Source organism: Chaetomium tenue, assembly GCF_020726465.1.
Source record: "Chaetomium tenue strain MPI-SDFR-AT-0079 chromosome Unknown F5144scaffold_8, whole genome shotgun sequence".
In the NCBI taxonomy this organism is placed as follows: domain Eukaryota; kingdom Fungi; phylum Ascomycota; class Sordariomycetes; order Sordariales; family Chaetomiaceae; genus Chaetomium; species Chaetomium tenue.
In genome coordinates this window covers 727,936-755,219 of record NW_027117336.1, presented here as the reverse complement: position 1 = coordinate 755,219, position 27,284 = coordinate 727,936, and the positions used below count along the sequence as shown (strand labels likewise).

The 27,284-nt window shown below is 56.9% G+C and overlaps 12 protein-coding genes across 12 annotated transcripts; 4 read left to right on the top strand and 8 right to left on the bottom strand.

Moving 5' to 3' along the window:
• Positions 1–87: 87 nt before the first annotated feature.
• On the top strand, positions 88–1,280 carry F5144DRAFT_661645 (uncharacterized protein; the record flags this gene model as incomplete). The annotated part of the gene is made up of 1 exon (XM_066793302.1): positions 88–1,280. The coding sequence occupies exon 1, from the start codon at positions 192–194 to the stop codon at positions 1,278–1,280; it is 1,089 nt and encodes a 362-aa protein (XP_066638417.1). The 5' UTR covers positions 88–191.
• An 82-nt stretch (positions 1,281–1,362) lies between these two features.
• Positions 1,363–2,606, bottom strand: F5144DRAFT_587772 (3-oxo-5-alpha-steroid 4-dehydrogenase-domain-containing protein). The gene is made up of 2 exons (XM_066789862.1): positions 2,257–2,606; positions 1,363–2,197 (listed from the first exon to the last, which is right to left on the bottom strand). The coding sequence occupies exons 1-2, from the start codon at positions 2,516–2,518 to the stop codon at positions 1,509–1,511; spliced, it is 951 nt and encodes a 316-aa protein (XP_066638416.1). The 5' UTR covers positions 2,519–2,606; the 3' UTR covers positions 1,363–1,508.
• Positions 2,607–3,329: 723 nt separating this feature from the next.
• Positions 3,330–4,841, bottom strand: F5144DRAFT_405345 (nucleoside phosphorylase domain-containing protein). Its single transcript, XM_066784885.1, has one exon. It carries the CDS (start codon positions 4,403–4,405, stop codon positions 3,335–3,337), a length of 1,071 nt encoding a protein of 356 aa, XP_066638415.1. The 5' UTR covers positions 4,406–4,841; the 3' UTR covers positions 3,330–3,334.
• F5144DRAFT_552283 (P-loop containing nucleoside triphosphate hydrolase protein) lies at positions 4,777–6,615 on the top strand (the record flags this gene model as incomplete). The annotated part of the gene is made up of 4 exons (XM_066787731.1): positions 4,777–4,796; positions 4,848–5,048; positions 5,112–6,242; positions 6,438–6,615. 4 exons carry the CDS (start codon positions 4,777–4,779, stop codon positions 6,613–6,615), a joined length of 1,530 nt encoding a protein of 509 aa, XP_066638414.1.
• A 26-nt stretch (positions 6,616–6,641) lies between these two features.
• F5144DRAFT_596763 (uncharacterized protein) lies at positions 6,642–8,478 on the bottom strand (the record flags this gene model as incomplete). Its single annotated transcript, XM_066790830.1, has 4 exons — positions 6,642–7,604; positions 7,685–8,010; positions 8,081–8,368; positions 8,457–8,478. 4 exons carry the CDS (start codon positions 8,476–8,478, stop codon positions 6,642–6,644), a joined length of 1,599 nt encoding a protein of 532 aa, XP_066638413.1.
• Positions 8,479–8,658: 180 nt separating this feature from the next.
• F5144DRAFT_405288 (rRNA-processing arch domain-containing protein) lies at positions 8,659–12,171 on the top strand. Its single transcript, XM_066784884.1, has 2 exons — positions 8,659–11,869; positions 11,940–12,171. The coding sequence occupies exons 1-2, from the start codon at positions 8,841–8,843 to the stop codon at positions 12,118–12,120; spliced, it is 3,210 nt and encodes a 1,069-aa protein (XP_066638412.1). The 5' UTR covers positions 8,659–8,840; the 3' UTR covers positions 12,121–12,171.
• Positions 12,172–12,434: 263 nt separating this feature from the next.
• On the bottom strand, positions 12,435–14,170 carry F5144DRAFT_634047 (DUF2407 C-terminal domain-containing protein). Its single transcript, XM_066792565.1, has 2 exons — positions 13,332–14,170; positions 12,435–13,138 (listed from the first exon to the last, which is right to left on the bottom strand). Exons 1-2 carry the CDS (start codon positions 13,896–13,898, stop codon positions 12,617–12,619), a joined length of 1,089 nt encoding a protein of 362 aa, XP_066638411.1. The 5' UTR covers positions 13,899–14,170; the 3' UTR covers positions 12,435–12,616.
• A 722-nt stretch (positions 14,171–14,892) lies between these two features.
• Positions 14,893–17,553, bottom strand: F5144DRAFT_634046 (P-loop containing nucleoside triphosphate hydrolase protein). Its single transcript, XM_066792564.1, has 7 exons — positions 16,907–17,553; positions 16,655–16,799; positions 16,037–16,488; positions 15,876–15,903; positions 15,608–15,811; positions 15,410–15,544; positions 14,893–15,258 (listed from the first exon to the last, which is right to left on the bottom strand). The coding sequence occupies exons 1-7, from the start codon at positions 17,326–17,328 to the stop codon at positions 15,022–15,024; spliced, it is 1,623 nt and encodes a 540-aa protein (XP_066638410.1). The 5' UTR covers positions 17,329–17,553; the 3' UTR covers positions 14,893–15,021.
• An 822-nt stretch (positions 17,554–18,375) lies between these two features.
• On the top strand, positions 18,376–20,052 carry F5144DRAFT_552279 (pyridoxal phosphate-dependent transferase; the record flags this gene model as incomplete). The annotated part of the gene is made up of 7 exons (XM_066787730.1): positions 18,376–18,431; positions 18,500–18,759; positions 18,818–18,890; positions 18,937–19,106; positions 19,159–19,374; positions 19,473–19,574; positions 19,652–20,052. The coding sequence occupies 7 exons, from the start codon at positions 18,376–18,378 to the stop codon at positions 20,050–20,052; spliced, it is 1,278 nt and encodes a 425-aa protein (XP_066638409.1).
• Positions 20,053–20,457: 405 nt separating this feature from the next.
• On the bottom strand, positions 20,458–22,028 carry F5144DRAFT_607356 (uncharacterized protein; the record flags this gene model as incomplete). The annotated part of the gene is made up of 3 exons (XM_066791551.1): positions 20,458–20,541; positions 20,615–20,650; positions 20,727–22,028. The coding sequence occupies 3 exons, from the start codon at positions 22,026–22,028 to the stop codon at positions 20,458–20,460; spliced, it is 1,422 nt and encodes a 473-aa protein (XP_066638408.1).
• Positions 22,029–23,088: 1,060 nt separating this feature from the next.
• F5144DRAFT_607355 (uncharacterized protein) lies at positions 23,089–23,519 on the bottom strand (the record flags this gene model as incomplete). The annotated part of the gene is made up of 2 exons (XM_066791550.1): positions 23,089–23,261; positions 23,402–23,519. 2 exons carry the CDS (start codon positions 23,517–23,519, stop codon positions 23,089–23,091), a joined length of 291 nt encoding a protein of 96 aa, XP_066638407.1.
• An 891-nt stretch (positions 23,520–24,410) lies between these two features.
• On the bottom strand, positions 24,411–27,187 carry F5144DRAFT_405218 (transcriptional repressor TCF25-domain-containing protein). Its single transcript, XM_066784883.1, has 2 exons — positions 27,065–27,187; positions 24,411–26,950 (listed from the first exon to the last, which is right to left on the bottom strand). The coding sequence occupies exon 2, from the start codon at positions 26,865–26,867 to the stop codon at positions 24,696–24,698; it is 2,172 nt and encodes a 723-aa protein (XP_066638406.1). The 5' UTR covers positions 26,868–26,950; positions 27,065–27,187; the 3' UTR covers positions 24,411–24,695.
• Between the last annotated feature and the right edge of the window lie 97 nt (positions 27,188–27,284).

The following is a 27,284-nucleotide window of genomic DNA, read 5'->3' as shown; positions in this document are numbered from 1 at the left end:
CTACTCCTGCAAGCATTCCATCACCCCGCATCAATCCGTCTCACCCACATTCAATCCTCATGCTGCGAAACCGAAACAGCTTGCTGGATGAATGCATGACTCGGCTCCGGCGCACGCTTATGCACGTTTCCGATTGAGTTGATTAGACTCACTCCCCCGAGAAAAAGCGAGAAGTAAACACCACCATCGCGATGCCGTCCGCCGCAGCGCCAATTCGGCTCACACCGGCTTCCATCAGCCGGGGGCAACCCTCTGCGCCGTCCGTCACCAACACCACAGCGACGGCGTCCTCGCCTACATTTACGAGCAATTCGCAGTCGAGCGGCAGCTCCAAGCCAGCCAGTCTCTTTTCGTCTCTTCTTTCCGGATCCACCAGCAAACCAAAGCCGAAGTCGAGGCCGTTCAACCCCTCCAGCGCCCCCTCGATTGCTTCCTCTTCCGTCTCTGTTTCTGTGTCAACCTCTACCACGGCTCGAGTCCACTCTCCTCCGGCCTCCTCCTCCAGCAGGGCAGCCACCATCGCCTCCACATCCACCACCACCCCAAGCACCACCTCGCGCAACACCACCAGCACCACCACCACAACAGCAACCCACCCGCCAACCTCCCACCCCCCAACCACCACCACCACCGCAACCACCCTCCCCACCCATCCCAACCTACACCCCAACCTCCACACCCCCCAACCACAACTGCAACCCCAACCCCAACCACAACCCTCCGAAATCACCCAAGCGCGCCACGCCATCCTCGCCTCGATCGGCAACCAGCTCGACCGCGAGCTGGGCACACGCGCGGCACAACTGCACGCCAACAACGCAGCCATCGAGCGGCAGGAGCGCGAGGTAGCGCGGGCGACGGCAGGCCTGGCGCGCGAGAATGAAAGGTTGGGCCGGCTGGCGGAGACGCATGCGCGGAGGGTCAAGGAGATTGGGAATGTGCAGAATTGGGCGGAGATGTTGGAGAGGGAGTTTGTGATTTTGGAGGAGACGTTGAGGTTGGTGGGTGGTGGTGACGGTGGGGAGGGGGAGGGGAGTGGGAGTGGGAGTGGGAGTGGGAGTGAGGGGTGGAGTGATGGGAGTGATTGGGAGGGGGAGGAGGGGGGGGAGGATGGGGAAGGGGATGGAAATGGAGATGGGAACGGGGATAGGAACGGTTATGGGGAGGTGGAGAGAGATGGGGATGGGGATGGGGATGTGGTTATGAGCATTGAGCAGCATCGGCCTGAGATGGTGCCGCTGCCGGCGTCGCCGCCGGGGGAACAAAGTATGATAGGCTGAGGGTTATGCAATGACTTGAGGAAGAAGCCATATGTCGAACGCCCGAGGTTGTTACGATTCACGATATGAAAGATTGGCAGGTTGTCAAATAGTAAATTAACGATTATTTCGAGTTCCGGTTTCTAGTACATCCCACCATGGTGCCCATACAGCCGGGCGTTTTCATATCCGATATAATGCTCCATTGTACACCCAATCCCCACCCGCCACCAGCCAGCACACGACAGCTCAGATCAACCCCGGCAACATGGTGTACCGCTTCTTCTTGTAGCGGTCGCCAAACTCGTTGCGCAGCGCCTTCTCCTTGCCGCGCGACCAGCTGCGCATGTAGATGATGCCCGTGCAGATGAACAGCACGACGGCCCAGCTGCGGCTGATCAAAATCACGCCCACCCACGCCAGAACCTCAAACATGTAGTTCGGGCTCGTCACCAGGCTGCTGCCGATGCAGTTCGGGATGCCCTTCTCGGTGCCGCCGGGCTTGCGCAGGCTCGCCAGGTGCTGGTGCACGATCCAGTTGCACGTCTCCCCGACGGCGAACAGGGCCAGGCCCACGTAGTCGAGCGGCACCAGCTCGTCGCGCGCCGACAGGTTGCCGGGGGCGTAGACGTCGAGGGCGCAGAGCAGGCCGGCCATGAGCCAGTAGAAGGCCGAGTTGCGGACGATGTTGCGGGCGGGCATCGTGTTGGCCGAGAACTTGTGCACGAAGACGGTCTCGAACTCGCGCTTGAGGAAGTGGAGGTGGAACAGGGCGAACAGCAGCCATTGCACCTGCGTCATGGGCGTCTCCGACTCGCTCTTGTAGGCGAAGGGCGGGATGAGGTAGATGTACGGGCGGATGAGAGGCACGAGGGCGTGGAAGAGGATCGGGCCGAAGTACTCGATGACGAAGACGGTGCGCCAGGCGACCTGGGGGCCTACATCAAGTTAGCAGGCTGATGATGGTGTTGATACAGGAGGATGGCGGTGCGCGTACCCAGGTCCTTGACGACAAGCTCGCCAGCAGAGGTAACGCCGGCCTCGTCACGAACGAGAGCCCTCCGGTTTTTGAGATTCTGCTTGGACACCGGGTCAAACAAGCCGATACGGTTGTAGTCGGTGAAGCCCGACTGGCGGGCAATCACCATCTTCGCATCCTCGATGGTGGCATCGTGCGGCAGCTCGACCGTTGCTGGCAGCTTCCGAATCGGTTTTTTCGGTGCTCGATTGGTGAGCTTGAGTGTCAGCTTGGTGGCCATTGCGGTGCAGAGCCGTGGGTTCGATTGTGGTGGTGAGCAATGCTGGGTGGAATATGAACGGAAGGGAAGCTGCAATGGCTGGCCGAGGAACTGCATCTCAACATTTTTGGATGTGGGTCCGCCTACCTCGGAGCCCTGGGTTCAAGGTGGGTCCTAAAAAGGAGTCCGCGTTCCGTCTGTGTAACGCAAACAACAATATGGCATGGGATCAAGGTAAGAAAGGTTGATGTTTTTGGAACGAGTAGTGTGGAGGGGATTCTCCTAGTTTGAAAAGGAAGGCAAAAACCTCCTCTGATAACGTTACTCCCTTTGCCACGATCCTCCGAAAACCACACAAATTCGTGCAAGGCGATGATGGTCTGCCCTCTGCCTCCTCGTACCTCCCTCTTTGCAATATGCCACCCCAAGGTTCACCGTACTTTGGACAGGCAGCCACCAAGTACATTTCCTTTCGTCAAGAACATCGCGCCGAGGTCCGAGGTCTTTGGTTCTCATCTCCTCTGCTTCTTCATACTCCGAATGGTCTGGTATCAAGGTGCCTTTCACACCGAGTAGCACGCCGTAGTGCAAGGGTTCCGGCTTCTAACTCCCCTGCCTTCCCGTGCCCCTCCCGTTTAGAGTACTGTGTATATTCCCCAGCGTCGCCATGCCCTGGATGGGAATTGAATACCGATTCATCAGGGCTATTTGTCGCCAGGCCAAAGGGCATTCCTTGGAAACGGGTTTGTTCCAGATTCCGAATTTCTACCCCATTGAATCAGGAATCCTATCCAAGAATATATTTTTGGAACCATCAACCGTCGTAATTCTGACACTCTAGTTGAAGTTAAAAGTGGCTGGCCCCGCCAACGTCCACCCCATCTGCACGTTCCTCCCAGAGATCGGACCGTTGAACACAAACGGCGCCGGTTCTTGTGGGGAATGCTGAGAGTTAGCCGTTGCGGCCATCGCAGAAGTCTTGCTCGGAACCACGAATATCTCACGCAAGATGGCCTTGGCGTACGCCGCAGCCATTGCAGCGGCGTAGGGCTGCCATTCTTTGTTCTTGCGCTCGTCTCCGTAGTTGCTCACACCCCTGATAACGCCAACCCGGATGTGGTGCATCGTCCCGGCCGCCTCCTCCTCGAGGCCGATGAGGCCGTACATATCCCTGAGCTCATCCCGCTTCCGGACATTCCGTACCCGCTTGTCGCCCGAGCCGATGGACCCGTACCACACCCGGGTCCGCCCGGAATCTGGCCGCCACTCCCGCTGGATCGGCCTCCCATCCGCCCCGTACAGCACATCCATGCCCTGGCCAGGATCGACGAACGTGCCCGTGGCATGGCCCTTCTCCTTCACGCTCTCATAGTACGGAAGGAACTTCTCTGCCTCCTTCCCATGGTCAGCCTTGATCTTCCCGATCGCCGCCCGCACGATGGGCTCCGTGGACCCTAGCATATGCCCGGCGCGCAGCAGCTGGAGGCCTGGACCGGCCCCGCCGACCTCCTTGCCCAGATCGTAGGGCACCACCGCGGGGCTCTCGCCCTCGGGGAGCGCCACCAAAACATCCCCGAGCCGGATGTCGCGCGGCGGGCTGCGCGAGAGGTGGGGGAGGCCCGTGGCGACGCCGACGAGCAGGCCGAACCAGAGGTGCGGGAAGTGCTTCTTCACCTGGCTGGCCAGCGCGGCCGCCGACCCCGTGCCGTATTCCTGCCCCGCGGGAAAGGTGGCCAGGACGACGTTGTGCCCGCATACGTCGCCCGCGTGGAAGAGGTAGTCGTCGCCTTGGCCGGTGTGGAAGCTGCCGTCGTGGATGTGGTCGAACATGTGGAGTGCCGCTTGGGCTTCGATCTCGAGAGGGGCGATCCATGCCACGGTGTAAAGGCTGGGATTGAGTTCGGGCATGGTTTTATGCGTTTTGGGGGCTGTTGATGGTTAATCGTTTTTGATCTTGCTCGGTGTTTCATTCGTCTGGATGATGTATGATGTGTATGCTCTCTCATCTTGATCAGGGGCTGAGGTTGAGAGCCTTCTGTAACCCTCAGCGGTAGCCGGGCCCTTTTCATTGGTGAGAGCAAATGCTCTGCGGCGGTTACCTCAACCATACTTTAAGTTACAAATACTGCTCGACACTCCATCCATTATGCATATTTCGGTGTTCCTAGAAGAATAAACCGTCGCGATAGCGAACTTGTGTCGCAGATAGGCCAAATTTTGAAGCACATTTGATGGGATGGATCAACGACAAACAACGTTTGGGCCAATCAGCGGCAAAAATGTCATCGCTGGGACGAATGTCGCAGGGTCGTTGAACCTAACAATTAATAATAATAATAATTCAGGCAAGTTCCTTCCCAACCTTTCTTGAGCCGCAAATCTCACAAGCTTCAGACGGCGAACACGGGGGCCCCGCTCCGTGCTACTCAATCCCATTCCCGCGCAACGAGGGTGTGATTCATCGCACCACCATCTCCAATCGGCTCGCCGCCTTGCTGCCCCCGTCCCGTGAATACCACAACGCCGCTCTCTGGGGCCTGGGCGGGTCTGGGTATGGCCGTACTCACTAGATGCGTAGCGTTCGTAATACAGGCTGATAATAAATAAACATTAGGAAAACGCAGATAGCCCTCGACTATGCCTACCGTAGATGCTACGATGACCCGGCTTGCTCTGTGTTCTGGGTGCACGCGGACAGCGAAACCTCGTTCACTCAAAATTATAAGTCTATTGCAAGGAAGTTGGGACTCCCGGAGAGCCTCTCGGGCAAGGATCTGCTGATGAATGTTCGGGCGGGGATTGAGGGAAATCGGTGTTGGCTTTTGGTCATTGACAACGCCGACAATCTCCAACTGTTCGGTGTACGAAATGTTCTACGGATCAAGGATCAAGATCAGGCGGAGGACACGGCGCTCAACCTGTCCGAGTTCATCCCGCGAGGCCCCGTGGGGACGGTGTTGTGGATAAGCCGGGACAAGGAGATTGGCAGCATTGTCGGCGCGCGGCGGGCTATAGAAGTGACCCGCATGGTCGAGGATGAGGCTTTGGAACTGCTCAAGACGGTTGGGGACATCGGCAACGACGAGCTGGACGGCGCCCCAGAGCTGCTCGCCGAGCTTGGTTGCTTTCCGCTCGCTCTATCACAGGCAGCGACATTCAGGCGGAAGATGTCCATTACGATAAGGGAGTACTTGTCACGGCTAGCGAACCGCAGGAAGAGATGGAACGTGCTACAGACCTCTGCACATGACCCATACCGAAGGCAGGGGCTTACAAACAGCATCCTGAAGACGTGGGATACCTCAGTGGAACAGATCCGGCAGGAAAACGAAGTCGTATTTGATATTCTGCACATCCTGGCATTTCTGGACAACCAGAATATTTCGTTCGAAATACTTCACCAGGCGGTAACTCGTCGGAACAAGTGGATTAGGGATGACGGCGAAAAGGACAAAAATGACAGCGAGGACGAGTATGACAAGGAGGGTAGCAGTGAGGATGACAGTGATGGTGAGGTGGAGGAGGAAGCCCTTTGGGTCGCTGCCCGTCTCCAACAATTGTCCTTCTTGCAACCTCGCGCATCCAAGGACAGCCGGACCTATGAGATGAATAAGCTAGTACAGGAGGCCGTCCTATACGCCTTAACAGACAAGGACCGGCGAAAGGACCAAGTGCGGTATTCGAGGTTGGCGCTTTGGGTCGTCGCGGATCTACTCCCGAATAATGGACCAGGGTACTGGGAGGGGTGCGAGAGATACATGGTGCACGCCCAGCGAGCGATAGCATGGGCGGAGTCGTGCGGACAGGAAATTCGAACATCATGGCTTTTGGCGAGAGTATCGACCCGCGGGATGTGTAACGAAAGCGAGCCTATCAACAAGACGGTTTGCGAACTTCGACAGAAAAGGGTTGACAGGTACCACCCTGTTACAGTCAACAGTTGGGCATCGCTCCCCGCGACGTACCGCGGACAGAGGAAATACAAGGAGACAACAAAGATCAACACTCAAGGCCTGGCGCTACAACGTGATATTCTTGGGGAGAGGGATTCTGAAACCATGCAGAATATCGATACTCGCCGTGATATACTATGGGCAGGGGACAGCACGATGAGGTAGTGGTGCTCAGGGTCAGAACCTTCGCACTATAGCGTGACATCCTCGGTGGGATGCGCCTCGATATCATAATCCTCAACAACTAGAGCCGAGAATTCGGTGGAAAACCAGAACTTGACCAACCCCTTCATCGGCCAAGCCTTCCACCCCTCGGCATGTTCCTCTTTCTCGTGTTGCGTAAACTTCACCCGCACCAGAGCGACCTTTGGAGACGGATCGTGCCAGAAACAAAACTGGACTGGTCGGACGACAGTCTCTGCCAGGTCTACCCCTAGACGGCACTGGCCGACCGCCCGGCAACCACCGTTCTGGTAGTGAAACAGAATACCTCGGCAGAATCCGGTGTTCGCGTCGTAGAAAGCCAGTGTTGACGAAACATCAGATAGGGGGGCCCATGAGAAGTAGCCATCAGCGTTCACTTGCCAGGAGCCGGGGTCCTCCAACCGAAACGGCGCGGGGAGAGGCTGACTCAAAAGTGGCCCCTGGCGAGAGCCGAAGAAGCTGATCGGGCGACCTTCTTGCGGTTCACTGTATATCATTGTCACCGGAGCCGATACGACCAAACATCGGTCCTCTACGTCTGTTCGGGATGCAGGCCGTGAGGCGATGATCACGTCGCCGATGAGCGCCGTCCTGACGAGGACGGCTTGAGAACGCAATGTTTGCCGTATGCCGAGTACGAGGACAGGGTCGAGCCGTGATATCGGTAAATAAATCCAGACCACGATCCGCCGAAGTCGATCGGGAAGAGTTTGAAAGGTGTCCATGGCGCACGAGTTCTCCGAGCGATGGATATGGATGCCAATCAGCTGTCTCGAAAAGAAAAAGAAAGTAATGCCTTGTATCTTGTTCATCTCGACCGTATGGAAGATGTGACACGAACTAAGGTCGTTGGGGTGCGCTTTGCAAAGAGCTAAGCTCGGTGGTGCAGGAGTATTCCAAATAGGGAGCGTCCGTAGCCAAGCGGGTAAGCCAAGGCGAAGCCGTCCGTACTGTTGACGTAAAAGAATCATGTCAGTATATGGCCCCTAAAATAAGGGAGGTATCAGAGACATGCCTTGAACTGCGCCACTGCGTCAGGTATAAAGGTTTCATGTTCGACGATAAAGGCGAGGTGACTCGTATATTCGCCTGTGTATACTGGCAGGTCAGGCACGCGTTCGACTTTTCTGATTCCAAGAGAGTCGACCGTCAGCCTCAGTATTGGTGGTGGTGGTGACTGAGATTCTTGGACGCGTTCAAGCTTCCCACCACGCTCCCAGGAGAGAACATCTCGGAGCAGGACCGTAAAGAGCGGATCCGGTCTTAGAGTCGATATACAATCAGCCAGCTTCAGTGCCGGAATGCATCTCCAAACCAACGAGTGCCTGGACTGTTGTCGAATCATCTCAAGTAGCTCTAGGGGCAGTGTGTGTAGGCGTGGCAATCCGCAAAAACGGGATATCCTTCTTAGTATGCCCTTGTCCACCATTGGGGTTGAGAGAGAGAGGCTGCGCTCGATCCCAGGGACTGCCCCACGTGGCCAGGATCCAGAGACGGTCTAAGGCAACTGAGGCACTGACAGAGCATTGTTGCCGGAAGACCTCGAAGCACTCATGGTGGACAAGAGTGAACTCGGGCGAGGTAGCACATTTTTTACAGTCGGGTTGGCGGCACAATTCACGGCCATTGACCCTTGTGATGATATGGCCGTCTTGAGGAAAAGGGAAGGGTTCGGTGTGACCGCGATAGGATGTCGAATCAGAATTCCCAAAGACTAGTTGAATGAGAGTAAAAGTCAGGTAGGGAATTAACTACACGAAATAGAGCTTGAATATTGTGAATATTGTGTAATCCGTACGTACGTGCTATTGCCCGTTCGTGCATCCATACCGTGTCTGCGCAAATCTTACAGCGAGGGTAGAGACCCAAATGGCCGCCGTCATTCATGGTCACGCGCTCGCTGCCACAATCGAGGCTGCCATCTACACAATCGCTGTCTGGTGGTTGTGGTTAGCCACTTCAGCAAAAGGTGGGCCTGACCCTTGCTTGCTTGGCTGTGGAGTCGTTTTGCTCACCGCCTTGGAGCCATGCAGGGTGGGCGAGCTGCCGGCAGAAAAGTGGGGAACCAGTTCGGGAACTTCGACTTTTTTCTTTTGTTCGAGTGGCCGCGTCCCAGAGCAACTCGTCCGGCGCATAATCCACCCGGCACCCATCTCGACCCCAGCGGATGAGTGTCGACCGCCACCATGGATGACCTCTTCGCTGTGTTCGAGGAGCAGCCTCGCGTTCCCAAGCGCAAGGCCGACGCCGATGTTGAAATGGCGGACGATCTCGAAAACGGTCAGAACGAAAGTGCAGCTGTGATCAAACGGGAAGAGGATACAAACCCCGCGGGCGAGCAGGAGGACGGAGATGCAGAGGGGCCAGCCGACACAAAGAGGCAGAAAATGGAGGGCGAGGCCGAGCCCATCATCACCGACACATTCGAGACCGCCGAGTCTAGAGAGGTCAACGCCGCCCAGGGCTTCGCACCATCGACAGACGAGGGCTCGCTCGTTCTATCTCACAACATTCAACATCAAGTCGCGCTACCACCAGACCTCGATTATGAGTACATCCCTCTCTCCGAGCACAAGCCCCCCGCCGAACCCGCGAGGACATACCCGTTCAGGCTCGACCCTTTCCAAGCCATGTCCGTCGCGTCCATCGAGCGCGACGAGAGCGTGCTCGTCTCGGCCCACACCAGTGCCGGAAAAACGGTCGTCGCCGAGTACGCCATTGCCCAATGCCTCAAGAGGAACCAAAGGGTCATCTACACGAGTCCCATCAAGGCGCTCAGCAATCAGAAATACCGTGACTTCCAAGCCGACTTCGGCGACGTTGGTCTGATGACGGGCGACGTCACCATCAACCCGACTGCCAGCTGCTTGGTCATGACCACCGAGATTCTGCGGTCCATGCTGTATCGCGGCTCCGAGATTATGCGCGAGGTGGCCTGGGTCATTTTCGACGAGATTCACTACATGCGCGACAAGACTCGCGGTGTCGTCTGGGAGGAAACCATCATCCTCCTCCCGGACAAAGTTAGATATGTCTTCCTGTCCGCCACCATCCCCAACGCCTTCCAATTCGCCGAGTGGATCGCCAAAATTCATCGCCAGGCTTGCCACGTCGTTTACACGGATTTCCGACCGACACCGCTGCAGAACTACTTCTTCCCGGCCGGCACCAATGGCATCCACCTCATCGTGGACGAGAAGGGGAACTTCAAAGAGAACAACTTCAACTTAGCCATGGCCGCCATCGAGAGTAAAAAGGGATCCGACCCGGCTGACTGGAGCGCCAAGCAGAAGGGCAAGGGGAAGAACAAGAAGACGAACAAGGGCGGCGAGGCACCCGACGAGAAGTCCGACATCGCCAAGGTCATCAAGATGATCATCAAGAAGAGCTTCCAGCCCGTCATCGTCTTTAACTTTGCCAAGCGCGAATGCGAGATGATGGCGCTCAAGACTTCCGTTATGAAGTTCAACGCCGCCGACGAGGAGGCAATGGTGGACAGTGTGTTTCAGAATGCGCTGGGCCAGTTGTCGGACGAGGATAAGAACTTGCCACAAATCTCCAACATTCTCCCCTTGCTACGGAAGGGCATCGGTGTCCATCACTCGGGCCTGCTGCCCATTCTTAAAGAAACGATCGAGATTCTGTTCCAGGAAGGCTTGATCAAGGTCTTGTTTGCGACCGAGACCTTCTCCATCGGCCTCAACATGCCCGCGAGGACCGTCGTCTTCACCCAAGTTACGAAATGGGACGGCGTCCAACGCCGCCCGCTCACCTCGTCAGAATACATCCAGATGGCAGGGCGAGCTGGTCGCCGTGGTCTTGATGACCGAGGTATCGTCATCATGATGATCGACGACAAGCTCGAGCCCGATGTGGCCCGGGGCGTCGTTGTTGGCCACCAGGACCGCCTCAACTCGGCGTTCCACCTGGGGTACAACATGATTTTGAATCTGCTGCGTATCGAGGCCATCTCACCCGAATTCATGCTCGAGCGGTGTTTCTTCCAGTTCCAAAACACCTCCAGCGTCCCGCAGCTCGAGAGGGACCTGGCCAGCCTGCAACAGGAGCGCGACAGCATGATCATCCCGGACGAGGCCACCATCAAGGACTACCGCACCATCCGCCAACAGCTCGACGGATACCAGAAGGACATGCTCGCCGTGATGCAGCACCCGAATTATTGCGTCAAGTTCCTGAAGCCAGGCCGGCCGGTTGAGATTGAGACACCGAGCGGCACCAAGTATGGTTGGGGCGTGGTGGCCGATTTTATTCCCCGCAAAGCACCCAAGATGGGCCAGCCTGATTATCCGCCGCAGGAATCCTACATCATGGACGTGCTGCTGAACGTTTCGACGGACAGCGTAGAAAGAACCTACGTCAAGGCAGACACCGCCGTGCCCGATGGCGTCCATCCGGCAAAGCCCGGCGATCCGGGCAGGTGGGAGGTCGTCCCGTGTTTCCTCAGCTGCATGAAGGCCATCTGCCAGGTCCGCTTGCACGCACCGAAGAAGCTCTCGAGCTGGGAAGACCGCGAAACGCTCGGCAAGATGCTCAAGGAAACCAAGCGGCGCTTCCCCGACGGCCTGCCGCTCGTCGACCCGCTCGAAAACATGGGCATCACCGACGACTCCTTCAAGAAGCTCCTGCGCAAGATCGAGGTCCTCGAATCGCGCCTCGTCGCCAACCCCCTGCACAACTCCCCGCTCCTCGACGAGCTCTGGCAAAAACTCGACACCAAGCTCGGCCTGGCCGACCAGATCAAGGACAAGAAGCGGGCGCTCATGAAGGCGCACAGCGTGTCGCAGCTCGACGAGCTCAAGTCGCGCAAGCGCGTGCTGCGCCGGCTGGGGTTCATCAACGAGACCGAGGTGGTCGAGATGAAGGCGCGCGTGGCGTGCGAGATCTCGTCGACCGAGGGCCACGAGCTGCTGCTGGCCGAGCTGCTCTTCAACCGCTTCTTCAACGAGCTCAGCCCGGAGCTGTGCGCCTCCGTGCTGAGCGTGTTTATCTTTGATGAGAAGGTCGAGACCGCCGAGCTCAAGGAGGAGCTGTCCAAGCCGTTCCGCGCCATCCAGGCCCAGGCCCGCGTCATTGCTAAGGTTAGCGCTGAGAGCAAGATGGAGGTGAATGAGGATGAGTATGTGCAGAGCCTGAAGTGGCAGCTGATGGAGACGGTGCTGGCGTGGGCGGATGGGAAGCCGTTTGCTGAGATCTGGTATGTTTTCTTTTGCGTTTTTTATTTATTTATTCGCTTCTCTTGCCCTGATGCTAACTGACCGGTGCAGCAAAATGACCAACGCCTACGAGGGCTCGCTGATCCGGCTGTTCCGCCGCCTGGAGGAGCTGCTCCGGCAGATGGCCGAGGCCGCCAAGGTCATGGGCAGCGAGGAGCTCAAGGACAAGTTTGAGCTGAGCCTGTCCAAGATCAGGAGGGATATTGTCTCGTTCAACAGCTTGTATCTGTAATTGTTCTTGCATTACCTTATGGTGGGGTCGTCCGGCGTTTGGGGCGGTTGTGGGTTGTGGGTGGGAAAATGAATAATACCATGGACTTCGAAGGTGTAGTTTCATGTCAGTTTAGGTAGATTTGCGGGTTGTAGGTTTCGGGTAGTTGTGTGTTGGCTAGGACAAGTAGGTAGGTAGAGCGGTAGGTAAGGCGGCTCTGTCTGAGTTGTGGGAGGCTCCCTGTTTGATGGCAGGTGGTGCAGTCTTACCTCCAAACCTATTTTCCCGGGCTTGTTAGAATCAACACGGCCGCTGAGCAGCGCGCCATCGCCCATCTGTGTGTGTTATTCTCTCAATTATCCGTTCTCGTGAGGGGTATCAAATAAACCTGCTACAAAACCCGACCACCAACCATCCAGCGAATCCAATCCGTTCATCACCATGTGCTGTACTATACAATTCCAGTCCTCAATCCGGCCTCTCTTCCCTTCCCGCATTCCAACATCCAACCCCCTACTCACGCCTCCCCCGTCAACTCCCTCACCAGCCCAACCGACATCCCCAACACCACCCCAAACACCACAAACACCTGCATCCGCCGCGACCACACCCCGTCCTCCTTCCCCAACCACGCCACCACCCCCAGCGGAAACACAAACCCAATCAACATCCCATGAATCAACGGCCCCGCAACCGCACTCAACCCAAACGCATCATCCACCCCAACCCCCCCCTCCGCCCCCTCCGCATCCCCACCACCACTACCACCACCACCACCCCCCATACCCATCCCCCCCACCCCCACAGCCGTACTCCCGCTCGTACCCGGCGTCGTCGGCAAATGCGACCCACCATCCAGCCACGCGTCCTCCATCGACCGCAGCGTGTCCGGCGAGGGCATGGCGTCGGGCGCAAAGCGCGCCGTGTGGATGGCGCGGAAGTGGGAGCGGAGGGTGGAGATTTCGGGGGCGGTCAGCCCCGCTTGCAGGAGGCGGTCGAAGCCGCGCGGGGGGGGGGGTTGTTGTTGTGGTGTTATAATCTGGGGGGTTGGTGGTTTGGGGGGGTTGGTTGTTGGTGTTGGTGGGTGGGGTGATGGTGAGGTGGGGGGTGTTGGGGCGTGGGGAGAGGGAGGGGGAGAGCGGGGGTTGGGGAGGGGGGGCGGCGGCGGCGGTGGCTTCGGCGGTGAGGTCTTCCGGGGGGAGGGGGTCGCCGATGCTGCAGTTTATGAAGACGCGCTGTTGTTGGTGGTGGAGGCCGGCGGGGGCCTTGCCCTTGAGGTCGGAGTGGTGGGAGACGGGCGGGGGTGGCGGCGCCTTGAGGACGGAGCCGAGGGCGGAGGCATCGGGGAGGATGCGGCCGTTGTGGATGAAGCGGAGGCGGGCGAGGGAGGCTTGCGTTGCGGGGGTGGGTTGTGGTGAGGTGTTGGTGGGGAGGGAGGAGTCGGTTTCTTCGCTGCTTTCGGCTTCGGTTTCGGCTTTGGCTTCGGCGTTGGCTTCCGCTTCCGCTTCCGCAGCAACTGCGAGACGGCCGCGGATCAGGTGTTTCAATGCGACGACGGTGGTCCGTTGTGGGGAGGGTATGTCGAGATGAAGGTCGGGGAGGGCGATACTGAAGCGGATGGTGATATGGAGCGGCGGCGGGGCGGGCGGGAAGAGCAGAGCGGACGGGTTGCGCGGGAGGAGAGGGCGGGATTCCGTTCGTGTGTCTAATCGTGTGTCTCGAGGAGGCCGGGTCGGGGAAGAAGAGGACGAGGAGCTTGCCCTCCCGGCACCTTTGCCCTTGCCTCTAGCGCTGCTCATGGTGCCGATCAGGTTCGACTTGGAGATGTGGTGGTGGCAGGGCGAAGTTAAAGACCTGTAGGTCACCTGCAGGTCGTGAGATTAATCATTTGCTGATTCGTACCTTGTAGGCTAAGATCCAAGCTCGAGCAGTTTGTTGGTTGCGATTTGGATGCGGCCGAATTGATGCAGAAGTTGATTGCCTGGTTGCATCATCCCCTGCTCCTCAGCCAAGACTCGCTGGAGCTTCTCCAAATTTCCCCGCATTCGTCCCTTGGCATGCACTTCACGGGGCAAGGCCTTGCAACAACACGGACGACATGGAATGGTCAAGGTCAAGATAACATCATCGATTGTTGTGGTGTGGTACGTCAGGCTAACTATGATATGTACCATCGAAACTGAAACTGTGAAACCATAAAATCATGGATTGTTTCGACAAACTGAACCGGAAAAACAAAGCATCCTCAACACTCCTAACACAACACCATGAGGTGTATCACCGTCTTCCTCCATCAGGCTCCATATTTGAGTCCCGTTCCCATATCCGACCAAGCAAGTGACTTGGGTGACCCGACAAGAAAAATCTTGAAAAAAGAGACGAAAAGATGCCTCGGCATTCGTCTTGAAGCCTTACAGGAGAGTTCAGAAGAACAAGTGTGCTTATGAACCTACTTCCCTAGCTATGCATTCGTCGAAACAGAAAGAAAGATAAAGTGAGGAATCCCACTTGCGATTTTTGACCTTGTCAAAATTTTGCGGGAATGTGCAGAAAGGAGATGTAGTTTGAGGTCGTTGCTTCATTTGCGCCTTTCGACCTTGTCAAAGATGCCAATGTCGGGCTGGAAAGGAGGAGGTGGATCGAAGTTATTGCTTCATTTGCGCTCTTTGACCTTGTCAAAGATTCTGCGGTAATTTCGAGCAGGAAAAGGAGACGTGGATCGAGGTCGTTGCTTCACTTGCGCCTGACCTTGTCAAAAATGCCGAAATTGTTGAGCGTGAAAAAAAGGGGTGGATCGAGATCATTGCCTCACTTGCTGCGCCCTTGACCTTGCCAAAGTGCCGAAATTGTCGAGAAAGGAAAAAAGAAAGGCGTCGAGAGAGAATAAAAAGAGGAAAAAGGGCAATCGAGGCGACAAGCAGCTCACTTGTGTTCCCTGCCCTTGCCGAACCGGTTGACGCCGCACTTGTCGAGGAATCCGGTAACGGCTGTCTTTGCGCGCTCGCGCTTGCGGCCGTTCCTATTGGCTTTCTCGCGCTCGTCGAGGCTGGCGATGACGTGGTTCATCATGCCCTCCCACACGCCTCGGATGTTGTCGTTGTTTCGCGCCGAGCACTCGCCGTAGCCGCTGGCGTTGATGGCTGCCGCTGCTTGCTGGCCCTGTGGTGGGGGTGTGAGTTTGGACTGGCAGAAGAAGGGGGGGACGGTTGGGGGTGTGACGCGAAGTAGGGAGGGTGTGAAGGGGAAACGCAGGCCGTACACCTCACGGTGTACGGCAAAAAGCACTAACCTCAGGACACGCATGACTTACCATCTCGGCCGTGGCCCGCTCCGGGGTTGGTAGGAAGGAGAGACCTAGCGTGGGGTAGGCCGGGCGGAGGTCGCGCTTGAGACCGAGTACGAAGACGTGCTGGTCGTGGAGGCAGGCATCGAGCTTGGGTTTCCACTGTAGGAGTCAGTCAGTCACTTTTCCTGAACCTCAGCACCTATTCTCAGAACCACAACATACCACATCGGCGATACTCCTCAGGTTGTGCTTGTCCTCGAGACTGAAGCAGATGACGGCGGCATGGAAGAAGGTTGAGAGGAGCGGACCGGGGCGCGAACCGCCGGCGACGATGCCCGGGAAGTCCCACAGCTCGACGTTGACATCGGATCCGTCCTCGGCGCTGACAATCATGGACTTGAAGTCCGGGACGAGAGAAGTTCCGGTCTGTGCCAGGTTCAATCAGTTCACCGGCCATCCCAATCTGGGATGGAGAAAAGAGTGTACTTACCGAGACGAAAGGATTTCCCACCAGCCGGCTACAAAGTGTACATCTCAGGTTAGCATCGCCAGATCAAAAACCAACCCCCAGCAGTCTCTCCCCTTTGCAAGCCAATCCGAAACAACCAAAACAAACAAACCAGACCAAAGCAAAAAGAAAGTCCAACTTACTTAAACAGCGCGGTCTTCCCCGCTCCCACGTCCCCCACCAAACACACCTTAACCGTGCGCGGAGCGACCTCACTCGGCGCCGCAGACGCAACCCGCGAGAGCAAGGAGAAGGGGGTGAAAACCCGGCCGGGACTGGGCGGCGGGCGCGGCGAGAGGGAAGCGAGCCCAGAGCTGTCCAAGTCGGAACCGGGAACGAAACCCGAGGCGAGAGCGGAGGCTGGCGCGAACGGGGGGACGGGCGGGCGGTTGGTGGTGCCTGTGGTGGTGGTGATGGTGCCGGTGGGGTGGGCGGTGGACGAGGCGGGGACGAGGGGGGACTGAGGGAGCGGGGTGGTGGTTCGGGTCCGGCCGCTCAGGCGCGAGAAGGTGCGCTGGAGGGCAGCGCTGATGCGGCTCCGCTTGGGGGCGGGCTCGGCGGTCTCGTTGCCGTCGTTGGTGGTGGGGGGGAGTGTCTTGTAGAGTGTTAGCTTGGGTGTGGCCGCAAAGAGGAGATGGGGTGTGCGTGAAGTTGGGGTGGGCAATAATGCCAGAACTGATTCCCAGCAGATGGCTTGTCTGCTGCGCCAGAAATACGTCCATTGGGTTTGGTAGATTCGTTGTCAGAGGGTATTAACTTACGGCGCTGCGCTTGTCGCCGGCCCGGGCACTCTCTTCCGTATCGAGGGCGGTGCCCTCACCCACGGTACTGTCGCCTTGTACAGCAGCAGGGACGGTCTCCTCCTCCTCCTGGCGCCCGAACGAAAGCGCCTGGAGCCTCCCCAGCCTACATTGACGTGTCAGTCCTGTTTTTCTTTTCAGGGTCCAGTGAGGTGGTCGTAAAGCAATCGCAAAGGAAAAAAAACGATGAACAAAGCGTGGAATACCACTCACCAGTCCTCCATCCTCGGCGACGTCTCGAAGTGCAGGTTTCCCTGCCCAACGAGATACGCCTGGCCATAGAGGCCACCGGCGCCGGGGACGGGTCTGGCTGGGGGCCAGCGAGTGGTGGTGGTGGTGGTGGCGGCGGGGGGAGGGCGGACGGCGGGCGGGCGAGGGGCAGCGACGAGGGCGGCCACGGGTGCTCCGTCGTCGGAGCCGACGGGAGTGGTCGGCGGGGCCATGGTGCCGGGCCTCACCGCGCTTTCGAAGGTGAATTCGAAAGCGCGGTGCCCACGGGCACCGGCGTTGGTGGTGGGAGGCGGGGTGGTCGTCTCCCAGGCGGTTGGCGCCCCCATCCGGCGCATGAGGTTGCCCGGTTGAGGGCACCCTCCCGCCATGGGGAGGGGGATCGGCGGGCGAACCGGCGGCGACATCGAGATCTTGATTTTATTTATTAGAAAAAAAAAAGAAAAGAGGTCGCGACGGCGAAGGCGACCAAACGGTGGCGGCGAGGTTCTGGTCGAAGAAAAGAAAAGAAGAGGGAGAAAGTTTAGCTCGATCGAAAGACGCGACTTTATTAACTCCCAGCCAGTTCCGGGGAGGGAAGGAGTGAAAAGATGGCCCGAGCGCCCATTTCGTCGTATCTCATGATGCAGTGCCTGAGAAGAGGGGTGAAGTTTTCGGTGTTTTGGTTTGTTTCAGGGTGGGGATCAAGAGAGCATTTTATCACCACTGCACTTGCGAAAACAAAATCAGCACAAACCGGGGAAGTTGCCGAGACAGTTCTAACAAGGTCAAAAAATAGGCTCAGGGGTAAAGTAAACAAAGCTGGTCAAAGGAGGAAGGCAGAAGGAGGGAATTTTGGAGTGCATGGCTCCTAGGGGTTGGACAGAGGGCTAGATACCTCCTTGACCAAATCATCTGGCATTTAAGCTATACGGTTCAGTTTGGGTAGCTTCGTCAAGATTCGCCCTGTTTATGGATTCAATTGCTGTTGCTTGAGTCCGAAACAGTCACAGGAAGGGGTTGATATTGACCTACCGGGGCATAGCCACTCGTTTGATGCATGTAAGACACCATCCCCAAATGCCAAGCACGGGCCAGTCCGGTCCCACGCCGGCCGATTGCGCCATTGCACTCTGAGGTCACTGTAATGCCAGGCCCGGGGAACAGTGGAAACTTGTCGCGTGCCGATGACGGACACGCATTCGGCTGCAGCATTTTGAGAGAACGGGATTCCCAGGCATTCCCGGCAGTGGCCGTCTCAAAGCGCAATCCGCAATCCGGGGTTCGGCTTTCCGAATAGCGCTAATTCATGTTCCTTATGACTGTATCCCTCTCTGTGGACCCGATTCTCACGTAAAGGCGGCGCACTTCCACTTGCACTCGCACTCATGAACTCGCTGTTTCCTGTCCGCGCCCTTTTTCGTCGATCCTCGACTCCTCTCTCCATTGCAAGGCGACTGCACACTACCCCCGTCATGACTGAGAAAATGAAACCCGCCGCCCGTGTCTCGGGCCGGCGACAGGATGTGTGGTGAGTTTATTCAACAGTATTTGTTTATTTTCTATCCCAGCGAAACATGGACTAAATGAGACCACCAGGACCATCATCAACGAAGCTGCTGCTGCGTCTCCCAAGCAGCCCATCGTCAACATGGGCCAGGGTTTCTTTGGTTACAACCCGCCAGACTTCATCCTCGATGCCGCCAAGGACGCTCTAAATCGGGTCGATTGCAACCAGTATTCTCCCACCAAGGGCCGTCCGCGGTTGAGAAAGGCCATCTCGGAGGCTTATGCGCCGTTTTGGGGACGAAAGCTGGACCCGGAAACCGAGATCACCATTACCACCGGCGCGAATGAAGGTGCGCACCCCTGAATCAACAAGCTATCATCAGACAGATCGTTGACTCTGTCTGACAGGGATGTTGAGCGCCTTCATGGCCTTCATCGAGCCCGGGGATGAGGTCATCATCTTCGAGCCCTTCTTTGACCAGTAAGTCTCTAGGGTTATGCCCATAACACACGCTGACTTGCAGCAGATACATCAGCAACATCGAAATGCCTGGCGGCAAGATCGTCTATGTGCCCATGCACCCACCCAAAGAAGGCGCCGTCAAGACCCTCTCGGCCGGAGAATGGACCATCGACTTTGACGAGCTCGAGCGCGCCATCACGCCGCGGACCAAGATGATGGTTCTCAACACGCCGCGTATGTGTTGGGTCTGACATCACAATTTAGCTGGGTAACTAACACGAAGTAGACAACCCCATTGGCAAGGTCTTCTCCCGCGAGGAGCTGCAAAAGATTGCCGACCTCTGCCTCAAGCACCAAATCATCATCCTGTCCGACGAGGTCTACGACCGGCTGTTCTACGTGCCCTTCACCCGCATCGCGACACTGTCACCAGAAGTCGAGCAGATCACCCTCACTGTGGGATCAGCGGGCAAGAACTTTTACGCCACCGGCTGGCGCGTTGGTGCGTCCCATCCCGGCCCCCCTTTCTCTTTTTTCTTTGCCATCCATTCTTCCTACCAAAACAAATCAAGACGACTAACATACTAAACCACCATCTAGGCTGGCTAATGGGCCCTTCCCACCTAATCCAATACGTCTCAGCCGCCCACACCCGCATCTGCTACTCCTCCGTCTCCCCCCTCCAAGAAGCCTGCGCCATCGGTACGTGCCCCCCCCCCTCTTTTCCTTCCTTTCCTTTTCACAACCCAACAACCCACTCACACAACCACAACCACCAGGCTTCGAACAAGCCGACACGCATTCCTTCTGGCCCACCTCGATCGCCTCCCTCCGCCACAAACTGACCCTCTTCAACTCGATATGGCACGAACTCGGCATCCCCTACTCCGAGCCCGAAGGCGGCTATTTCGTCATGGTGAACCTGTCCGGGGTGGAGATCCCCGCGGACTACCCGTTCCCGCCCCACGTGGCGGAGCGCCCGCGCGATTTCCGCCTGGCGTGGTTTCTGATCCAGGAGCTGGGCGTGGCGGCGATTCCACCGAGCGAGTTCTGCACGGACGAGAACAGCCATTTGGTGGAGGACTATCTGCGGTTTGCCGTGTGCAAGCCGGATGAGGTGCTGGAGGACGCAAAGGAGCGGCTGAGGGGGCTGAAGCCGTTTTTGAAGAAGAAGGATTAGGGGGGGGCTTGCGTCTGGCTGCCCAATTGCACTGCGCAAATACCAAAAGATCAACGACCGTCGCGAGTTTTGTTCCTCAATCTCAGAGGCCTTGTAACGGGACAATAGAATAAGGGGATGGCCAAAGTATGTTAGAAGGCCGGAATCTACCCTATTCTTCTTCGCTCTGACAACCTCTATCCCTGCATGTATGTATGTATGCATCGCCTTAGCAACGCCCATTACCAACGCCACCTGGTCAACCCGTCGCCGATAACAGCTTTCCTTTAACCCTGCCGAGATATGAAAACTCGCTCAATACTTCACAACGCAACCCCTGAACCCGTACCACTGCCCAGACCCGATTAATAAACATACAAACTTGCAAACCCCGAGCACTACACAAACACACCCGACAAACCAAATTTAGCTCAATTGGTCTTCCTGGAGAATGAGTTCATCCCAGTAGCAAGATAGGTCGATCCAACTGACCGGCGGAGCGTACGGTTTCTGTGTTCATGGTTAGTTAGCCCAGGCCAACCATGGACGCAGATGAGAAGAAACAGAGCTGGGCCCCCCTTACCGTAGGTACCCTAGGAATGACTGCAGGGACCTTCCCCTAGTAGTCACCGTCATGTCAGCTGTTAACCCCAAAACAAAAGCCGAAACGGAAAACAGAAAAGCAAGCAACTTACCAGCGCCTCCGTGACGAGTTGCGTGTAAGAACGCCGAAGCATCTCTAACCTATGTTGCACCTTGGCCACCTTCTCGTCCAGCGTCCCAACGTCCACAATCTCCCGCACGATCGACAACACGACCAGATCGCCAATGTTGCCGCTGTCACACAGCTCCACAAACCCAAGCAAATTCGCCAGCGCCAGGTCCACGACACCCAGCAGGTGACCAATCGCCCAACCAAACGCTCCCGGTTGACCCCCCACGCGATGGCTCCAACCAGCCCGGTTTACCCGTTTAATAAAATGGCACACGCCATACACCGCGTCGGCCATAGCCTCGTAGAACACAGCTTTCACCGTGCGGGGGAGGATGAGGCCGCCGGCGCGATGGTCGACGTTTAGGGAGCCGAGCACGAACATGCAACAGGCGAGGTACTCGTGCTGGATAGCCGGTGGGCAATCGGCGTGGCCGAGCGCAAACGGCCGGTAAAGAGCTAACAGCGGCAGCCGCCACGCGTGCAAGTCGAGGCGAACTTGGTGATACCATTTGTTGTGGTCAACGATCGGGGGTTTGGGTGGGGAGGCGTAAAAGGACCCGATTATGCTGTTTGCTTTTTGTTTGAGCTCGTTACCGATTTCGAGGACTTTGTCGTAGCCCCCGAAGGTGGGTAGGCGGGCGAGGAGCTTCGATGCTCGGGTGCGGATTTCGAGCGTGCTCCAAGCGTAGGCTTGCAAGTGGTTTTCGGTGTGCACCTCGAGGGCGTAGGACGGAGGCACGTTTTCTGCGTTGGGTTTTATATCACAATCGTTGAGGTTGCTTGGTGATGGGCAAAGGACGGCTTCCCAGCTGAACGCGCAAGGGAGATTGCGTTGTGCCGAGGCCTCGAGATCCAATTCCATGAGCGCGAACCACAGTCTGCGTCGGCATTCCTTGTCTTCAGCCGAGGCGGCAGCCGCCTGGTCCGTATCCAGGTGCAACCCCATCTCCATTCCCGCCCGGACAAGATACCCTACCTCTGCCCATACTATCGGCCTTTGAGCAACGAAATTCTTGTGGGCGAGGAAAACCAATAGCCGAATTTGCAGAGTCCATATGTCCAGTGCGTTAGTTCCCGTCTTTTCCTCTAACCACTGTCTGACGTAAAACCAGACCGTGGGGGCATGAACCGTGGTAGGTCCGTTTTTGTAAAATTCTCGCGGATCCTGGTTGAGCTGAGAGGCGGTGCAAAGGATACAAAGGAGAAGGGGGAGGAAATAGTCGGGTGTATCTTCACGGCCCCAGAACTTGTGACACTCCTCTAGGAAGGGATTGAGGAGCATTGTTCGATAGAGGCGGTCGGATTCGGCGAAGTAGCGATGTATGAGATTGGTACACGTGTCTCGAGATGGCAGTGCATTGCGCATGCGCTCTGCGAGAGTTGTTCCAATTACTCCTTCGAGTGGTGAGAAAGAATTCCGCCCCTCGATGATGACCTACACCCTCGACAAAGCATCCAAGCTATCAAACAGATCACCCGTCTGTGGGCAGCCTCCGATTTCTGTGTAGGCGTTGTCTAACTGGCAACTGGATTAGCTCCTATCTCTTGCTATGCAACAAGGAGCCGGATCCTCACATAGCTGAGAAACCTGTGAGGTTTCCGGAACACGGTTCTGGGAGGCGATTCGGGAGGCGATTCGGGAGGCGATTCGTCTTCCATCTTAACAGTGGTGAGGGGGTGCTCGTGAATTAACTGATACAGAACGTCAATGTAAACGAGCAAGAATATTACCAAGACCGGATGGTAAATGTGTATCTGCTGTCCTCTGGTGATAGAAGTAGGGGAAGATCAAAGCATGCTTGTCCGTCGATGACGGCGGTTTAAGGCAGCGAGTGTGCCTGACTTACCGCGGGGACCTAAGAAGGAAAGGAGTGTCAAAACAAACCATTGACGGCGGCCACAACCGCTAGGTAGCAAGCAGGCACGACAGTGAGTCCTGGATCTTTCAGGGAAGGAGATACGGGCAGTGTGGTTCCAGGTCCGGCCAAGTCCATGTAGTGTAGACTGCGTGTCTGGAAAACCTGTAAGGGGCAAGTACCGTATCCGAACCAGGAAAGCTCGAGTGACGGCAACAGCTGCAGTGTCAGGGGCCCTTGTTCATGCAGAGATGCTCACAGGAAGACAGATGCACGTCATGGCGATATCGGACGCCACAGCCAAAGGCAACAGAACACAGCCCGTGTTGGCTACCAAAGCAAGAAAGAGAAGACTCGCCGGTCGATGCTAACCCGTATCATATCACGCCTCGCAGGAAACGAGAAAGGAAGCAAGCAGTAGCTCCCCCTCCCCCCTCTCACCAGACCACACCACACCCCCGTGTCATGCCGTACCCAATCATTAATTTACTGCTCCTCAGCCGGCAGATCCACGCTCTGCTCGACGCCGTCGGCTTCGCCACTGTTGACCTTCTTCCCCGTCTTCTTGATGGTGCGCAGCACCTTCTCGTAGGTCAGCGACTCCTCGGCAACGACTGTGGCCGTCTGCGATTCGAGCGACACCTCGTACGACTTGACGCCTGTTCCGTGCGGTCATGCGTTAGCGCTTGTCTTTTTTTGTTTTTTGGGGGGGGGGGGGGGGATGGGGGAAGGTTATTTCTTGCTGGGGTTTGCAGAGGGGGGAGGTTGGTGGAAGTGGTGGTTGGATGGATGGACGCACCCTCGAGCTTCTTGAGCACGCGGTCTACAGCGCCCGAGCAGCCGCCGCACGACATGCTCACGTTGAACTGGTACTTGTGCTCGGCGGCATCGGGAGAAGCAGCAACGACGTCGGCCATTGTGTGTCTGTTTCTTTGACGTTTCTTGGTTGGAGATGTTTCGAGTGCTGAGGATGCTGAGGATGCGAGTGGAGCGATCGCAAGGAGATCTAGTGTCTCGAGTTTGGGATTTTCTTAGGGTTTGCGATGGCGTTGTATGTATGTATAATTCGGTAGCAAAGTGGCCGAGATGTTGCAGGGGCTAGCGCGAGTTTATATCTCGGAAGGAAAGAGGTGGTGTGGTGTGACGTGTGTGTTGGTTTGAGACGGAGCTGCCCCGCGATCCAGGAGGGGGCGGGGATGGACCCTCCTTTTTAGAGACGGGAAGGTGCCAGATTGCGACAATTGTGCCAGAAAAGCAACCACGACGACCGGCTTGTGACCTCTAGGCAATTGCGATATTTACGCCGTAAAAGGCGATGGATGACACCGTATTAATAATGTGCTCGATGACGTTGATCTTAATTGAACATCTTCCGTCCCCCACATTCTACTGCTTACACGGCTCCTCGCCACGCCTAAAAACACAGGACACTTGACAGGCACCGAGAGGCTCTGACAGGCTCTCCAAGGCGTGCTTGAGTCTGTCTCAGGTACCATCGTGTTTAGCACATCCCCATCTTGCATTGTCCCCACCTTGGCGCCGTAACGAACTTGAGGGGGCCCAAGCAGCGACCTGAGCTAGTTTCACGACAAATTGTTAGGGTGTCTGTGTTTGCGCCCTGAATATGAAACATGCTCAAATGGATCTGACTCACTGTTACACACCTTGAGCTCAGCCCTCAAAGTGACCTAGTTTCGGGCCTCCACTCCGTATGGGAACAAGTTAACTATGTACTTCGTAATGCCGAGCGCTTCCGGACAGAGGCACTCCGGTAATAATAAAGAATAAGCCGGGATGGGAGGTCGGGAGGTCGGGAAGCTGCCGCTTTGCCGAAAGCTCTGGAGAGGTTGCTCAACACCTGCCAAGCCTACATTTGTAGGTATGTACCTTGGTGATGGACCTTAACAATCGGGTGGTTTTGTCCAAGCGTGGGCTGCACAATTACACAGCAAAATATGAGAGAAGCCATTGTGTTCTTACATGTACTCTCCCTGCGAAATACAAAATAGGTCCTTCGATGACCGCAGAACCACAAGCCATAGCCATCCAGCATCATCACCAAAAAGGTAACCCCAAAACCAACCCTGCCTTACTCACTGTCTTGCCGCCCCGCCCTGAAAAGCAACCGCATCCTCAAACTCATCATCCTCCGAGCCATCCTCATCCCGATCCTCACCCTCATTTTCATTCTCATTCTCATTCCCCTCCGGGCCATCCCCATCCCCATCCCAGTCACCACCCTCATCATCTCCATCCCCACCCACCCCCATCACAGCCGCCCTAAACCGATCCACCACTCCCCCCGGATTCTCCACCAGCTCCACAATATCCAGAATCGCCGCCCTCGCAGCCGCCAGACTCCTCGCCATAGCATCAGGAGTAGCACCAGCACCAGCACCAGCACCGGCGCCGGCGCCGACGCCCTGCATGGCAGCGAAGAGCGCATCGCCGCGTTCCCCCGCCCCCGCCCCGGCCAACGCCGACCACGGCAGCCGCTGCGCGGGACTCGAAAACACATTGTCGTCCAGCGCCGGCGGCATGGGGTCGAACTCGAAGTTGGGCGACGCGGCGTGCAGCAGGTTGCGCGGCACGGCGGCCATGAGGGCCGGGGTGTTGTCGAGGTAGATGAAGCGGGTGGTGGCGAGGGAGATGGGGGTGGGCGCGGGGAGGTGGGCGGTCGGGACGGCGGTGGGGATCGTGGCGGCTGCTTGGTTTAGGAGGGCGATGCGCTGGGGCGTGTTCCACAGGTCTTTGGCCATGTGGATGTAGAGCTTGGTGTGCAGGGCTTCGTCGTCGTCGCGCGGCTGGATGCCCCACACGGCGCGCGGAGTGTCGAGGTTCAGCGCGCTGAAGAGGGCACAGTAGAGCCAGGGGAGGGTTTTCATGCCCTCGGCGAGGGTGGATATAGCGGTGGGGGTGTCGTCGAGCTGGAGGTGGGCGAGGGGGAGGCTCTGTTTGGCGTAGATGTGGTTCGGGTTGTTAAAGAAGTCCGAGTTGCAGAAGTCGATGAGCCACTGGGGCTCGTATGCCCGGACGGCGAGGACGTGGATCCAGTTGCCCATGCCGTAGGGGTCGTCGTGGTTGATGCTCAGAAAGAGCTTGGACCATTCCAACGCTGTTCGGTAGGTGCCTTTCAAGACCTGCTTTTGTATAAGGTTCCAGCCAGCGAGGTAGAACTGGCGGTTCTCGGGTCGGGCAAAGCTCATTCTCGCCTGGCCCATCTCCAGCTTCTTGCGGAACCCATTGAGGCTAACTCGTCCGAATGCGAAGACGGCGCGCTCGATGAGGTCTGCTGCGAGAGATGCGTTCTGGTCCTGGCGGGCAACCTTGCTCACTTGGAGAAGCGAAGAAACGTGATACGGGTGCCGATACAGGAAAGTGACAATCTGCATGGGATCCATCATCTGAACGAGGGTGAAAAAGGTGGCTTCCATGGAATCATAACCGGCGTCGAATGCAAAAGCAAACTCAACATGGTCCCGCAATTCATCGGTGACGCGGACCATCTTGAGGCCCAGCGGCGGGCCTGGGGGCCACGTCCTCTTGCCGTCGATGAAAGGGTTCGTGCGAAGAGCCGCGTCGAAAATGCCCCTATCGCCCTGGGGCACGTTCCCCTGACTTCTGCCGCCTCGGGGCCTGCCCTGGCCAGGGTTCTGAACCGCACGAGCACTGAGGAAGGTCTCCAGATCCACGCCCTCCCGAGGCAGCACACCCCGCTGGTTGTCCTCGGCCCGCTGCTCCAGATCGGCCACATCAATCGCCTTTCCGAAAATCCTGCGCATCTCGTTCATGGCCTTGAGATGCTGCAAGTTGATACGCAGAAGGTTGTCAAGGGTGCTGGTCGGCTTGTCGGCAGATGCGGCAACGGTAGAACCATTTAATGGGCGCTCCTCCAGTCTCAGCTCCTCAAGGGCCCGGTCGACTTCGTCGATAGACTTGCGTTCATTTTGAGTCGGGGCTGACGGGTTGGGCTGCTTGCCCTTCTTCTTCTTCTTCTTGTTCTTCTTCTTGCTGGTCTTGGCGGGTGTTGCTGGTTCGATGACTTCAGTTTGCTCCTGGTGTGCTTGATGAGAAGCCTCTTCCTCACTGCTCTCATCATCGTTGTCGTCCTGCAGGGCACCAAAGCCGGAAAACATGTTGCCACGGGGCTTTGTGACGATGGGTTCGTCATCCGGGGATTCCTCTCCACTTTTGCCAGCAGCCTCATTTTGGAGGCTAAGCAGCTCCTTTTGCTTCTGGAGCTTTCTCAGTTGACGGCTAGCCATGATGAAATTACCTTGGTTCTCTCTTAATGGTAAGGCAATGTGTGGTTAAGGCGATGGGAGAATGACGTTCTCGTTTGGCGGGGCTATATGGTTAGGTGGGGACTGGTGGTGGGTAAAAGAAGAGCTTGAGGTAGGAAGAGCGAGAGCGGGAACGACTGGGTGTACGAGGGAAGTTGGGAGCAAATCTGGTCGTTTACTTATAGATGCTTTTCCAAATTTTCTTAAAAATCATCAGTCGCATGTTGGGTTTGCCACCGCTCGGGACCATAATGTAAATTATATGTGCATCTCTATCTTTAATCGGTGAAGGTCTTATGATTGCAGTCCGTTGTTCTTCTGCTTTCGCCGATGGGTCACCGGGCGGACCGAGTCCAAGAACAGAGAACAGGGCACGTGATCAGGTCTTCAAACCAATTT

Bases quoted from the DNA above. Each gene is read 5' to 3' on its own strand.
- F5144DRAFT_587772 (XM_066789862.1), bottom strand. From the start codon at position 2,518: ATGGCCACCAAGCTGACACTCAAGCTCACCAATCGAGCACCGAAAAAA. The intron at 2,198-2,256 runs GTACGCGCACCG...AACTTGATGTAG, and splicing joins GCTTGTCGTCAAGGACCTGG to GCCCCCAGGTCGCCTGGCGC.
- F5144DRAFT_405345 (XM_066784885.1), bottom strand. From the start codon at position 4,405: ATGCCCGAACTCAATCCCAGCCTTTACACCGTGGCATGGATCGCCCCT.
- F5144DRAFT_405288 (XM_066784884.1), top strand. From the start codon at position 8,841: ATGGATGACCTCTTCGCTGTGTTCGAGGAGCAGCCTCGCGTTCCCAAG. The intron at 11,870-11,939 runs GTATGTTTTCTT...TGACCGGTGCAG, and splicing joins AAGCCGTTTGCTGAGATCTG to CAAAATGACCAACGCCTACG.
- F5144DRAFT_634047 (XM_066792565.1), bottom strand. From the start codon at position 13,898: ATGAGCAGCGCTAGAGGCAAGGGCAAAGGTGCCGGGAGGGCAAGCTCC. The intron at 13,139-13,331 runs GTCTTCATAAAC...CCAACCCCCCAG, and splicing joins TCCACCACCAACAACAGCGC to ATTATAACACCACAACAACA.
- F5144DRAFT_634046 (XM_066792564.1), bottom strand. From the start codon at position 17,328: ATGTCGCCGCCGGTTCGCCCGCCGATCCCCCTCCCCATGGCGGGAGGG. The intron at 16,489-16,654 runs GTAAGTTAATAC...ACACTCTACAAG, and splicing joins CCGGCGACAAGCGCAGCGCC to ACACTCCCCCCCACCACCAA. The intron at 15,904-16,036 runs GTAAGTTGGACT...TACACTTTGTAG, and splicing joins GGGAAGACCGCGCTGTTTAA to CCGGCTGGTGGGAAATCCTT.
- F5144DRAFT_405218 (XM_066784883.1), bottom strand. From the start codon at position 26,867: ATGGCTAGCCGTCAACTGAGAAAGCTCCAGAAGCAAAAGGAGCTGCTT.